The sequence below is a fragment of the Coptis chinensis genome, chromosome 8 (assembly GCF_015680905.1).
Source record: "Coptis chinensis isolate HL-2020 chromosome 8, ASM1568090v1, whole genome shotgun sequence".
In the NCBI taxonomy this organism is placed as follows: domain Eukaryota; kingdom Viridiplantae; phylum Streptophyta; class Magnoliopsida; order Ranunculales; family Ranunculaceae; genus Coptis; species Coptis chinensis.
In genome coordinates this window covers 35,665,980-35,680,335 of record NC_141463.1, presented here as the reverse complement: position 1 = coordinate 35,680,335, position 14,356 = coordinate 35,665,980, and the positions used below count along the sequence as shown (strand labels likewise).

The 14,356-nt window shown below is 39.1% G+C and overlaps 1 protein-coding gene and 1 pseudogene across 3 annotated transcripts; one reads left to right on the top strand and one right to left on the bottom strand.

Moving 5' to 3' along the window:
* Positions 1 to 3,120: 3,120 nt before the first annotated feature.
* Positions 3,121 to 4,862, top strand: LOC147481301 (general transcription and DNA repair factor IIH helicase/translocase subunit XPB1 pseudogene; annotated as a pseudogene).
* Positions 4,863 to 5,249: 387 nt separating this feature from the next.
* Positions 5,250 to 9,328, bottom strand: LOC147481300 (arginase 1, mitochondrial-like). 3 transcript variants are annotated; one of them, XM_086581118.1, is made up of 7 exons: positions 8,999 to 9,328; positions 8,735 to 8,907; positions 8,507 to 8,666; positions 8,305 to 8,438; positions 7,347 to 7,556; positions 6,480 to 6,590; positions 5,250 to 5,881 (listed from the first exon to the last, which is right to left on the bottom strand). In XM_086581118.1, exons 2-7 carry the CDS (start codon positions 8,879 to 8,881, stop codon positions 5,621 to 5,623), a joined length of 1,023 nt encoding a protein of 340 aa, XP_086437244.1. In that variant the 5' UTR covers positions 8,882 to 8,907; positions 8,999 to 9,328; the 3' UTR covers positions 5,250 to 5,620. The 3 variants fall into 3 exon arrangements, with proteins under 3 accessions (XP_086437244.1, XP_086437245.1, XP_086437243.1); XM_086581119.1 differs by lacking the exon at positions 8,999 to 9,328 and having other exon boundaries at positions 5,250 to 5,909; positions 8,735 to 8,992; XM_086581117.1 differs by lacking the exon at positions 8,999 to 9,328 and having other exon boundaries at positions 8,735 to 8,992.
* Between the last annotated feature and the right edge of the window lie 5,028 nt (positions 9,329 to 14,356).

Genomic DNA, 14,356 nt, shown 5'->3' with positions numbered 1-14,356 from the left:
ATTTTAATTTAATTCTTTGTTACAAACAAAACACATTGGCTGGGTTTGAACTTTGGTCTCTTGGGTGGGAACTGACAAAAAAAACCACTACGCTACTCACAATTTCATGATATTTAGCCATCAAATTTTTACATAATATATTACAAATAATAAATATAATTATTAATTATATATGTTTAGTGACCCACTGGTTGAACCAATAACCCACTGGTTGAACCAATAACCCAGTGACCCACTACCTCCATCGGGTCAGTGTCCGGGTTAGGTCTGATAACTATGATCAATACCCTCTTCACCATGTAATTACCCACTGCTACTGTAATAACCAATGCATCTTCATGAGGCGAGATTACTGCTTCTAGATCCTTTGGGGTGCACTATATCCTCCCGTCTCCCATGGTGGCCCATGGAACTGGTCGCGCAACACTTGAAACCTCATTTATATGCTGTAAACTGGCGGTCCTTCTTACTATGTCCCTGTGAGCATTCCTCCCCAATGTTTCTCCACTAAAGATGACATTGATTGTACCCAGGATCCTGGCCACAGCTGGTGCTCTTTCAACTGGGTGTACCTCCTTGACAAATTCCCTTAACAATCCTTTTCTATCATTCTCTCGACCAGCCACTGCAACGCAAAACACTCATTGGTTGTGTGATTTCTGATATGGTGATATGCGCAAAACGGCTTCCCCTCTAATTCCCTAAGCATGTTTCATAGACCTTCGTAATACTACAGCCCTTTAATTAGCGGCAAGATTTCTTCCAACGGTTTATTCAACGGTGTGGAATCTATGTCGCGGTATGGTCTTCTTTCTCGGATGTCCCTCCTAACTTGGTTTCTGCCTCTCTTTGATTTGTGGGTCTCTTCCCTGTAAGATCCCCCCTCTCTTGTCGCAGTCTTATCTCTGTCCTTTCGGTCATCTTGTCCTACACTCTGTACTGATTTCTCTGCCTTCCTGGGTTCCTTGGCATTTCTCTGTAACATGTCCTCATAACGTATGTACTTCTCGACTTTCGAATATAACGCATATAACGTAGTGACTTCAATTTTGGATACAGACTCGTGGACTTTAGTTCCTGGCTTCAACCCATGTTGGAAAGCTATGACTGTGGTGTGCTCATCCAGACTTTCCACCCTCAACATCTCTTCCTTGAATCTAGACAGGAATTCCCTAAGCGTTTCGGTGGATTTTTGTTTGACGTTAAAGAGATCCGTGATATCCACTACCCTCCTTTTCTGATGAATAAAATGGTCTACGAATGCCTGTTCCAACTCCTCAAACTTACTTATACTTTGTGACGCCAACCGATAATACCAGTCCGAAGCTCCCCCTTTCAGGCAGGCGGGAAACATCATGCAACGGAGTCCATCATATTTGTTCTCTTGCCACAGCGGCATCTGCTGCCTGAAATGGTGCAAGTGGTCCGCAGGATCACCCTTCCCGTAGTATCTCTCGAATCTTGGTTGCGCGAACCTCTTGGGTACCTCAGAGTTCTAGACTGCATCTGCAAAGGATTCTGATTAAGCCCTGCCACCACTTTCTTCGCCACCCCTTGACTCTCCCTTTTCGCCACACGATTTGCTTCTCTGTCCTTTTCAATCATCGCTTGGACCACCTCCAATGTGATGCCTTCCCCCAGATAGCCTCTTGGCCTATGCAGCGCTTCTTCATGCTGGCCTTCCATCTCGCTATTCTCCGGCTCTCTTATCTCCTCCTCTCCCTATGTGGTTTCTCTTTCTCTTCTCAAACTATCATTCTCATTTCTCAGCCTTACTATCTCCTCCTGCAACAGTCTGGTTGCTTCCCCCACTGCATCTTGAATTTCCTCCTCCATCTCTTCCATCTCTACACTCACGGTTTCTTCTCCAACGCCGTCCACCCTCACCTTTTTGGGTCTCCCTCTTACTTTCTTAGCTATTGTTGCTATCCTATAACTTTTTCTTATTACCACTTGATCGTAGCCTCTCTCTCCCCACAGACAGCACCAAATGTATTATCTGATATTACAACCTTGAAGATTACTCGTGTTTTTTTTTCTCTCTCTCCCCTTTTCCCTCCTCTTTTTCTCTATTCACCTCCTCTTTATATATCTTCTAACCGCTCCCTTTTCTCCAACTGCTCTCCTATCTCGTCCCACGATTGCTACTTGTCCAACTGTCTCTTTACGTATCGTGGCATTGCTATCGTGCTCCTGCTTCCTCTTTCACTATTCTGCCTCCTTTTGGGTCATTGACGTTCTGCTGACTCCCATGCCCTTCCGGATTCCGCAGCTCTTCTGTATTTCGCAAACTAGATCTTGTGCTCCTTTTCCCTCTTACATTATGCTGCATCGGTCCATAATACATGTCATCTTGATGGTCATGAATTAGGCTGATACAGGTATTGAAAGTGAAACCATTATTAGTGGTTTGAACAAATTATGTAAGACAATGTTGTTAGGAATATACAACTTAATTGTAATTAATCTTTACCAATTACCAAACTATATAAACATTTTGTCTTGTAAATGTCTTGTACTTCTTAGTTAAATCCGAACCTAGTGTAGATACAATATGTCCTTAAGACAGATTTTTTTCCTCACGATGCTTGAAGGTTGATGGAAAACTGTCTCCCAAGATAGAACGGATTTCCTTCTATAGAAGCTACCACTTCAATTCTATAGAATCAGCGAACACAACATAATATTTGACTAAAAACAGAGGGAGAAGGGAAAGATTAGAACTCTGTGTGATCTGGTGTGTCTTTCTCTCCAAATTCATCCACTACTTTATAGGTGAGTGGTCCAAACAACACAGTGACTCTTGGGAAAAAATAAGCAACTCTTTGAAAAGTCACATGTTTCGAAAGAACACACCATTTTGGCATAAAGTACTGTTTCGAACCAGTGCCTATTTCGAAAGGTCACACCTTTTCGGCATGATGCACTGTTTCAAACCAGTACACATTTCGAAAGGTCGTATATTTTTGGCATAATGCACTGTTTCGAACCAGTGCACCCTTTCGAAAAAAAAATTCTCACTTTACATACTATTTCAAGAAAAATCCATGTAGGATAACTTGGGAGACAAATTACTCATTCATATTTCAATAGATTTGTGCAAATCCATTCTTCTAACAAATGTTACCCAAGAAGATTATTGACTTCATCCATGCTTTCTACTTCTAATTACGGTAAGGTGAAACTAGTGTTCAAGAAGAACCGGTATTTTGGTCGAATCCACTTTTCCAGTGTTGTTGAAGACATTGCTTGGGGACGAAGTCATACTTCGTGCAGTGCTGGGTGTTCCTCATGAGGTGCATAACGGAATTGAGTTGGCAGCTGTAGAGAAAGAAGTGCATTCTTTTGAAATTGATCCCTCTCGGGTCGACACTGTCAAGGAACGCTGTTTACCAAGTAACCTGAATTTTCCAATGTTGGAAGAATACGACTTTAGAAATGACACAGTTAATCCAGATCTCAAAATTGAACTTAAGCCTCAAATACAGGCACAACCATACCAAGAAGAGAGCCTTAGTAAAATGTTTGGTACTGGGAGAGCGAGATCTGGCATTATTGTACTGCCTTGTGGAGCAGGAAAGTCGCTAGTTGGTGTCTCTGCAGCATGTCGTAAAAGCTGCCTTTGCCTAATCGCTACAAGTGCTGTTTCTGTGGACCAATGGACCGAACAGTTGAAGTTTTGGTCTACCATTCAAGAAGATGAAGTATGTCGTTTTACGGCTGATGATAAAGAAGATCTTCACCGTAATGCAGGCATTGTTGTGACCACTTATAACATGGTTGCTTTTGGTGGTATACGATCTAAAGAGTCTGAGAAGCTCATTGAAGAGATAAGAAATAGAGAATGGGGGTTGCTTATCATGGACGAGGTGCATGTGGTTCCTGCACAAGTGTTCCGAAAAGTCATCAGCATAACCAAATCTCATTGCAAACTCGGCCTCACTGCTACACTTGTGAGAGAAGATCATCGTATAAGTGATCTCAACTTCCTCATTGGTCCCAAATTATATGAAACAAATTGGTTGGATCTGGTTAAGTGTGGGTTCATTGTTAATGTTCAATGTACCGAAGTACGGTGTCCAATGACAAAGGAGTTCATGGAAGAGTACTCGAAGAAAGAAAATTCAAAGAAAAAGCATGCACTTTTAAGCAATGAATCCAAATAAGTTCAGGGCTTGTGAGTTTCCGATACGGTATCACGAACAACAGCGTGGGCATAAGATTATTGTTTTCTCTGATAAACTTTTTGCACTGACCGAGTATGCGATAAAGCTTCATAAACCTATGATATATGGTGCTACCTGCCACGATGATAGAAAAATAGTTCTGGATAAATTCGAGAACAGTACAGATGTTAACACCGTCTTCCTTTCAAAGGTGGGGGATAATTCCATAGATATTCCTGAAGCAAATGTTATAATCCAGATTTCTTCGCATGCTGGTTCAAGACGACAGGAAGCCCAAAGACTGGGACGTGTTTTGAGAGCAAAGGATCGGCCTCATGGACAGGTGGCTGTAGGGAAAGAAGAGTACAATGCTTTTTTCTACTCCCTTGTATCTACAGATACAGAGGAGATGTACTACTCTACCAAAAGGCAACAATTCTTGGTGGAGCAAGGGTATAGCTTTAAGATCCCCACAAACTTACCTCCAGCTGATTCAGGGCCGGATTTGAGCTATAGCAGGCGTGATGAGCAAATGGCACTTCTCCATAAGGTGATGACTGCACGTGATGATAAGGTTGGTTCTGAGCTATTAGAAGATGCAGACGATATAACCAACAGTCAACGCGGGGTAAAGTCAAAAGTAAGGCTAAGGGTCCATCCAAGCGACATGCTTTGTTCAAAAAGCGATTTGCCTAGGGCCTGTACTAAGTATGTATTGTATCAACAATTGCATCACTAACAGAAACGTCAGGTCATGTACTATATGTATGTTGCATTCAACAATTATATCACTAGAAGGAACTTCAGGCCCTGTATTTACCTATGTACATAATGTTCTACAAATTTTCTCACTAAAGGAACTTTCATGATGTTAGACCCCAACATTCTCTCTTCAAAGTTTAAGTCAGATCAATTAACACCAACAGATTAATTTAGAGATTCAAATTTCTGAAATTCAAGAGGGGGAACTAATCAAAATAGCCATTGCATTATTCAGAAAAAGACAGTTAGGTAACACTGTAACACTTATTACTACTTGATAACTTTCCGGTCAGGATTCATGATCATGTTATAAACAATATGTCAAGAAATGGAACTTTATTTATCGTACCTCAGACTCACTATGTTATTCCAGCTGAAATCTCCAAGGACATAACAACATTGCAACTGATGCTACTGGTACTGTGCTGCTTTAATGTGGTAAGGGACAGCTAAACTATAAAATCTGGAGAGATTTGAGAGACAGATCCAGAAGAATAGTAATGTCAGTGACTTGTTCCACAATAGTTCAAAATTAAGATATTAAGAGATTCATGGTTGTGAATGTCTACTATTCCTTCAGAGAAACTTGAAAAACAATTTAATCTAAACCAGATGTAGGATGCCAAACTGTCTATCCACCAGAAGAAATAGATGCAGGTAGCAACTGAAGTTCATGTAGTCTGCAGCGTGGATCATTTTGATATTTTGCAAGTCAATTCTCTGACAAGCTTTGCAGCAACCATTGCAGTCATTCCATCAACTGTGTCTCGTTGTGGGTTGAACTCAACAACATCTGCACCTACAACATCACCTTGGAGGTTGTGGATGATGTTCAGGACATCACGGAAAGAGAGACCTCCTGGCTCAATATGTGACACCCCAGGAGCAAATGCAGGATCGAGACAATCAATATCCAAAGAAATGTATACACCTTTTACGCCTTCCCCTAGTTTCTGTCCAGCAGTGCATAATCATGTGAGACTACATTTCATATAAGACATTGTCTTCTTAGGCATACATATTCATTTCACACATCTATTTGTCAATTAGACACCTATATTTTTGTGTTCTGCTAATTAACAATGTTACCTAGTAGGATCTCATAATCGCATCAAATCAACTCCTTTTCCAAACATCATATTTAAGAGACATAGATACAGAGGTTTGATCAATCAATTAGAAATTAAGAATGTATATATTTAACATCAAGAAACTAAAAGAGTCAGATACATACAGCATACATTCATTTCTTAATCTTTTTGTCACTTAAACACCAACATTTCTGTGTTCTGATGTTTAATGATGTCATCCACTAAAGATCTCATCATCACATTAACTCAACTCGTTTTCCAAAATTAGAATTAAGAGGGGGAGAGAGATACACTGATCACCAATACAATATATTAGACAATGCAATAGTATTTTGTTCAAATATAATCCTCGTAATTAGAAATATAAAAAACTTAAACGGCATACATAATATTAATCGATTTTTTTTTCTTTCAATTGAAGCTCATGTAGGACACACTTGATTCAGTATTAAACAAATACCAGATTCTCCAAAGCATGACGGTCCCTCGAAAAAGTTCGCATTTCATATTGCTCCACCCCAAATATTTTCCCTTGTTCATGTCCTTCACTAGTTATTGACCTGATACCAACCTAGAAAACAAAAATAGAAGTTGAAAGGTTCATATAACCATCATGTGGTCTGCCCCTAATACAGTAAGCCAAAAAGCTCATGTTGTGTACACAATGACCAAAATCAAATCATAAGTTCTTATCAGCATCCCTACTTCGGCAATCTATCAAAAGAAATTCAAATATGAAAGTATGTAATAGGATGTGCTCAGCGAAGGTCCTCAAACAATTCATTCACAGGGCCCACTACGTTCTGCAAAACAAATATCTAAATTTTTGCAAAAACTCAATCCAAACAGACTTCGCTGAGCTGTAAAGTTCATCAAACACCAGAAATAGATTGTGACTTGACAAAAACAAAACCTCTCACATTTCAATCAACACTTAGTTTTTGGAGCTCTTAGTATCGAGGCAAAAAAGAATGTTACAGGAAGGATTTACCCACTGCATAAAAGATTTGTAAGGACAAAATGTTCTTCAGCAGTATGACGAACTTACTGAATCTCTAAAAGCATAATATATTTACAAATCGAAATTTCTATCCTCCATGAGGAAAACACATGTAATGCCAAGCTAACTTAAGAGAGATGTAGTGCGGACTGCAATGAAATACAAGTAAGAAATATAAATCTATAACTAACCCCTGCTTTTGATAAAGTTGCAGTATTAGACATGTAATAGTTGTTATAGATTCTATAGGTTGCAGTAGAAATACATATGTCAATAGCTACAGGCCTACAGATATTGAAAGAGTGAATTTTGAATGTAAGGATTTACTTGTAGGAGCCGTCTTGCATAGCCACCCTCCATTATTCGGGCAAAAGAAGAAGCGTGTGAATATTTGTTTCCTTCAAAGCAATGATAAATATCAGGGTGAGCATCTAAGTGAAGAATATCCACAGGTCCACCAAGCTTCTCAGATACGGCTCTTACAACAGGATAAGATATTGAGTGGTCGCCACCCAAAACTAATGGGCGCAATGGATCCTAAAGAAGAATCAAAACAAGTTAAAAGCCATGACTGTTCCATATTTTCCATTACAACGTTAAAAATCTTATTTTCAGAACATTCACAATTGGATCAAGAGCGAGTCAAAATCTAAAGCAAAAGTGATGCTATACTAACAGAGAGAGATGACACCTATCATAAGGGTAAGAAAAAGTTAAGGAAGTCAGAAAGGAACTGCCCCCGTACATAAGGGACTCATACCCATAATACTAACAAGACAGTCTAGTGTGAATCCTGATGTGGTTGATATGCACTATATGGGATCACTAATATAAAAACTTGTTAAAAGAGACAACTCAAACGAATGATAAATCATGCATCACCATATTAGCTTTCTAGGGGAGTAGGAGAAGGATACTTTCTGTTAGATTGCATTACTTGAGTTTCATAGCGATCAAGATTTCTTATCACCTTTATAGCTTGATTCCCTTTTTCTCAAATTGCAAGGAATGTGTTGAAAGAATATTCAACAAGATTGACCACCCAAATACAAACACTGAAAAAACCCTCCAATTATCTTTCATAACCATATATTTCAGAAAGCGCACACTTTTAGAACCACTATCACAAATCAATTTCTTACTCTAACCATAAGTATAATACATGTACTTGAATTGTTTAAAAGATTCCTAAGATTCATCCAAACCGTACAACATCTTTAAGTCAAGTTGGTGAATTAAAATATAGGATTTTAAGTAAATTTATTTGGGGAAATACCGGACTTACTTGTTCCATGACTAGCTTGACAGAATCAGAAATGATTTTCATCAATCTGTCGTCGTCTACACCACAGTCTCGAATCTGTTGAACAGGGACATCACCAACATCAGTTAGCACCCTTGGATCCTTCAACTCTTTCCCTGCATTTCATAACTATCAGTTCAACAGTATGCATTACTGAGAAAACAAACAAGTTTTTAATACGTACCTACTTCCGTAGTAGAATTTGTGCTGCCACACCAAATGGCTTCCCTTATTCGAGGAGGAGCAAAAGCTGGGCCTTGAAGGAAAGATGAATTGTGGCCTAAAGGAACTCCTAGGAGTGATGTTGATGCTACTGCACCACCTAATGCCCGAACAAGCTCCCCCTGATGTCAATAATAAATCAGTTTCAAGAAAATAAAAATTCAAGATAGATATTAGATATTATACATACCTTGAGTTTAGCTCTTTCACGTATAAGTGTAAGTGAAGCATCTATAACACGTTGCTGACCGTTTTCTATTATCGACGCTGGAACATTTGCTTCTGTGTTTAGTTTATGCAAATGACCAACTCCCCTCTTTCCTATTATTTTCCACATAATAATAATAATAATAATAATAATGTCTACAAAACAGAATACATAATTTTCATGTTTGGATTACTCAAATATATAATGAACACAACTAAAAACGCTCATCTAAACACACAGACGTACCTGGTGAAGAGAAAGAGATAGATTGGGTGCAATCAAGTAACAAAGACGTGACTCGTTACTCGTTATTTGGTGCTGGTGCGTAGAAAGGAAGCACGTGGTTTTTTCTGTTTTAACCAATTAAAATCAAGTACATCAAGCAGTTGAGTCGTTGAGTGACATGTGGTTTTTCCAAGGGGGTATGGGTCATCACATGTATGGACGATCAATAAATGAGGATTCGTCGCGAGGGGAGAACCAAAAGTCGCACCACGCTAACAACTCCCCTGGCCCGAAATGGATAAACATTGGTTAGTGTGACGAAGTGAACCCGAGGTAGAATGTGTAACACAGTCCCCGAGACCAACTTTTCGGTCAGATAGATTGCGGATCCAGGATTCATTGCTCCAGCCCCGATCCATAAGTGTAAGATCGGACGATGGAAGATCAATCTCCAATTGGAGACATCAATATTTCTGCCCTAGTATTTCCTTTAAACTTTAATGAATTTCAATGTTTCAGCGCTTGAAAATTTTAACGATATGGGACAAATCCACAAAAATGTTATTCATTTGAAATGTAAAGGAGAATCGCAAGCACACAGACGAGTATCAATTTTAACAAGGACTTGTTCAGAAGACTTAACAACTAATTCATCTTCGTTGTTACTCAGTGACTTTGTCATCGTTCGTCTCACAAACTTTAACGAACGATAACCAGACGTCATAGAATGGACTTAAGAAAATATTATATGGAATAACCAAATTGGTTTTAATACGTATTACAGGTGTAGGTCGGTCTGGAATGTTCAAATATAGTGACATGAGTCCGGTTCCTCTATAACCGGGTACAGAGATTGATCTCTGTACCACACACACACGTCTCGTATCTCGACGCACACACACATATCTCGGAGATTCACCGTATCGAGACACACACATCATCTCGATTTGAATCGACGGTGAGTTAACACAGCTCTGATGAGATCAATCTCAGAATCTGTTGAGATCTCGAACCCTAGTGACATATAGCGAATAGGTCCGGACTACTTCTTTATTTGCCAAAAAAATTATTAGATATATATTATGAGCATGTATTCAGTGCGCGTGATGTATGGCTACGCACAATTCCTGACCACATATTTTCCAATCAGAACCGGTGAGCGGCGCCCACCTAAGGGTAGCGTTGGCATTTCACATATTTTCATTCATCCCCAATTTATCGTATTTTCTATTCTTCTCAATTAGATTGCGCGCCCAAATCTTCTCACCCCTTTCACCTCTTCTTAAATTCATAGTCAATCATTTACTTTTTTCACTCTCTAAAATTTACTGACAAGGAAGTAGAGCAAAAAAGAGTGACAAAGAACCAACAACACTACATGGATTGAATACGTTCGAACATTGAGGTTAGTTTATCATCCAATCAATTGAAGTCGATTTAATCTTTCCTCTTCTCTTTAAGGTACATTAGAATTTTTCATATTTAGGTCGCTTTGTACTAAAAAAGTTTTTTTCTTTATTTAGGTAGGCTCCTATAGTCCTATGACGAATCGAATAAGGCTCGATGATGATGAAGAGTTTCTTAGAAGTCTATGTTTCAAAGTTTTGGGTATGATGAAAGTGATTCTCGGATGTGGAATCAACTGTTTCCGATGGAGAATGAAAATATTGACAAGATAGTGATAGCGATCTTTGAAGAGTCCGATACATATAGGGCTTATATAGAAGACAAAGCAACATTTTTATCTATGCGGTTCAAGACCTCGGACGAGGCCTACACTATTTATAATGAGTATGCCAAATCGGTTGGCTTCCCGGTGTTCGTAAGGATGTTTATAGAATTCATCCAAATGGAGTTGCTATTAAAGCGGAGATTTGTGTGTTCATCCCAAGGTCAACGACATGCGATAAACTCCAATCGATGACACCCAAAAGAACACCCGTGACAGCCACTAGGTTCAATTGTAAAGCCTACATTGTTGTTGTTTTTTGATTCAAGCAAAGTTTTGGACCGTGAAAGAGTTTATTGGGAACACACACATCCACTTGTATGCGGTATCCGAAGTTCAATGTTTCTTCCGGTCACATAGAAATGTGAGTCGGCGTTGGAATTTAATTTGCTACGCCTAAATGATGTCGGTGTTCAGAAAATGTCAAGTGATGGGTCACTATGCACATATAGTTGGAGGTTTCCTTAATGTTGGTTTCTGAAAAAGACTTGTATAACAAAATGGGAAAAGAAAGGAGAAGTCATCAGATTGATGGCGGCCCAACACACCGCTTTGCCAACTTAGAGGACAAGGTGAAGTTAGATCCTTTATTTCATTACAACTATGAGTTAAATGCGAGTGGGTAGTTGGCTGGGCTGTTTTGGGCGGATTCCACCTCCCGCCTGGATTACTATAGCTTTGGTGATGTGTTGTTGTTTGATTCAACGTACAGGAGCAATCAGTACCAGATGCCGATCATTGTGTTTGCTGGAATTAACAACCACCTACAGACTATAGTTTTTGGTTTTGCTCTAATCATAAGTGAGTGCGACGACACTTATAAGTGGGTATTGAAATCATTTATTGACGAATATGTGGTGAACACCCTAAATCGATCATTCTTGATGGTGACGCGGCCGATTAAAGCTTTGAAATCTATTCTTCCGGATTCGAACACCGGGCCGTGCTCTTGGCACGTATTGAAAAATTGCATCACCAATGTCAAAATCCCTGGATTTGCAAATGAGTTTCAAATTTTATTATGTTTATGAAATGTCTCGGGAGAGTTCAAAGAAAGGTGGAGACACTAGTGGAAAAAATACGAAGTTAGTCATAACACATGGGTGATGAAGGTACGTAAGAAACGGGCGAATTAGGGCGAATCGTATCTTCATGGTGAGTTCTTTGGCGGTTCTGCGAAGCAACCAACGTTATGAAGTCTATTAACTCTGTTATAATACATCATGTTAAGCCCGGATGCGCTGTTTGAGCTATTTGGGAAAATGGAATTGGCGCTACAAATATCCGTCACCGAGAGCACGAAGAAGAAGGTAAGGACCGCTAACGAAGCCTTTCATTGGTAGTCACTTGATTGAATATGCAAAGCGTGCAGAATCCATCTATACTCGAAATGCTTTTCTTTTTTATGAAGCGCTTACAAGAGGAATCGATGTACACCGTAGAAGATAAACGTGATGTGGGTGATAATATTCGTATACACCATCCATCAGTCATCCGAACAGCAAAAAAGACGAGTGTGGAATACAACCTTTTGAAGCGGGATGCTAGATGTTCATGTGGGCTATTTCATTCGTTTAGATTTCCATGTAGACATATCATTTCGGTTTACAAACACGAGGACCTTCGTGAAATACCTCGAGCTGTTTTTAAGGAGATGGACACGAGTTGCTAAATCTGTCATTCCAAATAACGATCCAAGTTTTTCTTAAAGTCGCTTCCATTATTCGTCCACGCGGTGAGCTTATAGGGAAATGCAAGAAGATATGTTTGTGGGCCTCTCAAACAAACCAAAAAAATGAAGTTTTAAATCCATGTTATCATCTTTTTCTAGAGCTTCCGGCGGCAGTCCACAAGTTCCCTTTGAAATGCCTTATATTCCACCGTAAAGTGGTATAATGGATGGCATTCTGTCTTCTAAAGGCACCGCCGAGGTAGAGATGCCTTTCACCCCACCTAAAACCGCCATCGTCCATTTGTTAATGATCCACCACACGTAAAATCGAAGGGTAGGCCGCGATAAACGTAGTAGATTGAAAGGTCGAATGAGACAAGAAAAAGAAGTGTGGCCAATTTGTGGTATCGTCGGGCACACAAGGCCCACATGTCCACTTTTGCATCCAAACGATGGGGTAAGTTTCTTATACCGTTGCCATATTTCACTTTGTCCGTTAACATTAAATAGTTACAAAAGTTTGTTGATTCTGATTTGTATTCGTCAATATCTTTCTTGTGGTGCAATCGCTTTTCGTGTCCAAGTGCTAAGTGCAACTATGTCGAAAGTCTTTGCCGCAGGAGTTGCCGATGTGAGTGAGGATGATGACGGGTTAAATAGAGATCTTGGATGTAAGTGATAATTTTTTAGCGTTATCTTCTTTTTATAAATGCAAGAAAATGTTTCTTGTTTGTTATTTTCATGGGGTTCAAAGTAATGTTGCTTGTTTGGTGGCGAAGTGGAAGTTGGTAATGAAGCGGGAGGATCTCGAAAAGACCAAGCAATGTAGCAAGTGTCGATCTACGAGCACACAAAGTGTAGGTGTCCGATTTGGAAGGTATGACACAATTTTTACCGGCGTAATTTTTCTAGTAGGGAGTAAACTAAACTTAGATTGTACCATTAGAGTGACTATTTTTCTCTGTTGAACTTATAAGCGTTTCCGTGGATGAGGTTGGGAGGAGGAAGGTTTCGGAGAAATTCAATGTTGGAAAGTTTTATAGTGACGACGGAGAGTCTTTTTCCCTGTATTACGGATGGTTGGCGTTAGGAAAGAGGAGTACAATGTTTGCTAAGCTTTAGAGCAGTTGTTGCTAATCTTCTAACAAGATTTTTGTAAGCATTTTGTAATATCGCACAATGGTGAAGATTTCAAGATTGGCTTCTAAATTATTTTGTAGCGGTATCTATGGTGTTATTTTCTTATTTTCTTTGGTTTAATCAATGAAATAGAGCAATATTCTATAATGCCTATATTGACAAGCATTGTTTGTATATTATGTTGTTTCTTATTGTTGGGATGTTGGGGTTGTCCCTCACCATAAGACAAGACCATCGCCAGACATATGTCGTTCATAAATAAATGGATCTCGTTTCGTTTGCTACAACAGGAGGAATATGCCATAAACAGTAACATAACATTCTGGTATGACAAATATAGTGTCATATCTATGTGATTGTAGTATACTACAAAACGTATAAAACTCTAATTGACATATATTATAAAAGTGACATAACATTCGAATATGACATATATAGTGTCATATCTATCGATGAGTATCTAAAATTATATGACATAACTCCTAGGAGGTCGGAAGATCTAAAATTATTGTGAATATACTTCTTTGGTTCCTCCTCGTATGATGAGGACTTGCCCGATTAGTACTAATTACGAATGAGATTAAGAAACCAATTCTTGATTGTAATGCGGGGGAGAAAGGGACCATGAACATCTCATTATTCATAGCTACCGAACTATGAACAATTCTACTTTCGGTATGTTTTACGTATCATGCGCATTACTTAACAATCAATGTTCATAGTCATGAGCTATGAATATTCTTTGTTCATACCACAATTCGACTATGAACAATGATTGTTCATAGTTCGGTAGCTATGAACAAAATGATTGTTCATAGTTCGGTAGCTATGAACACTC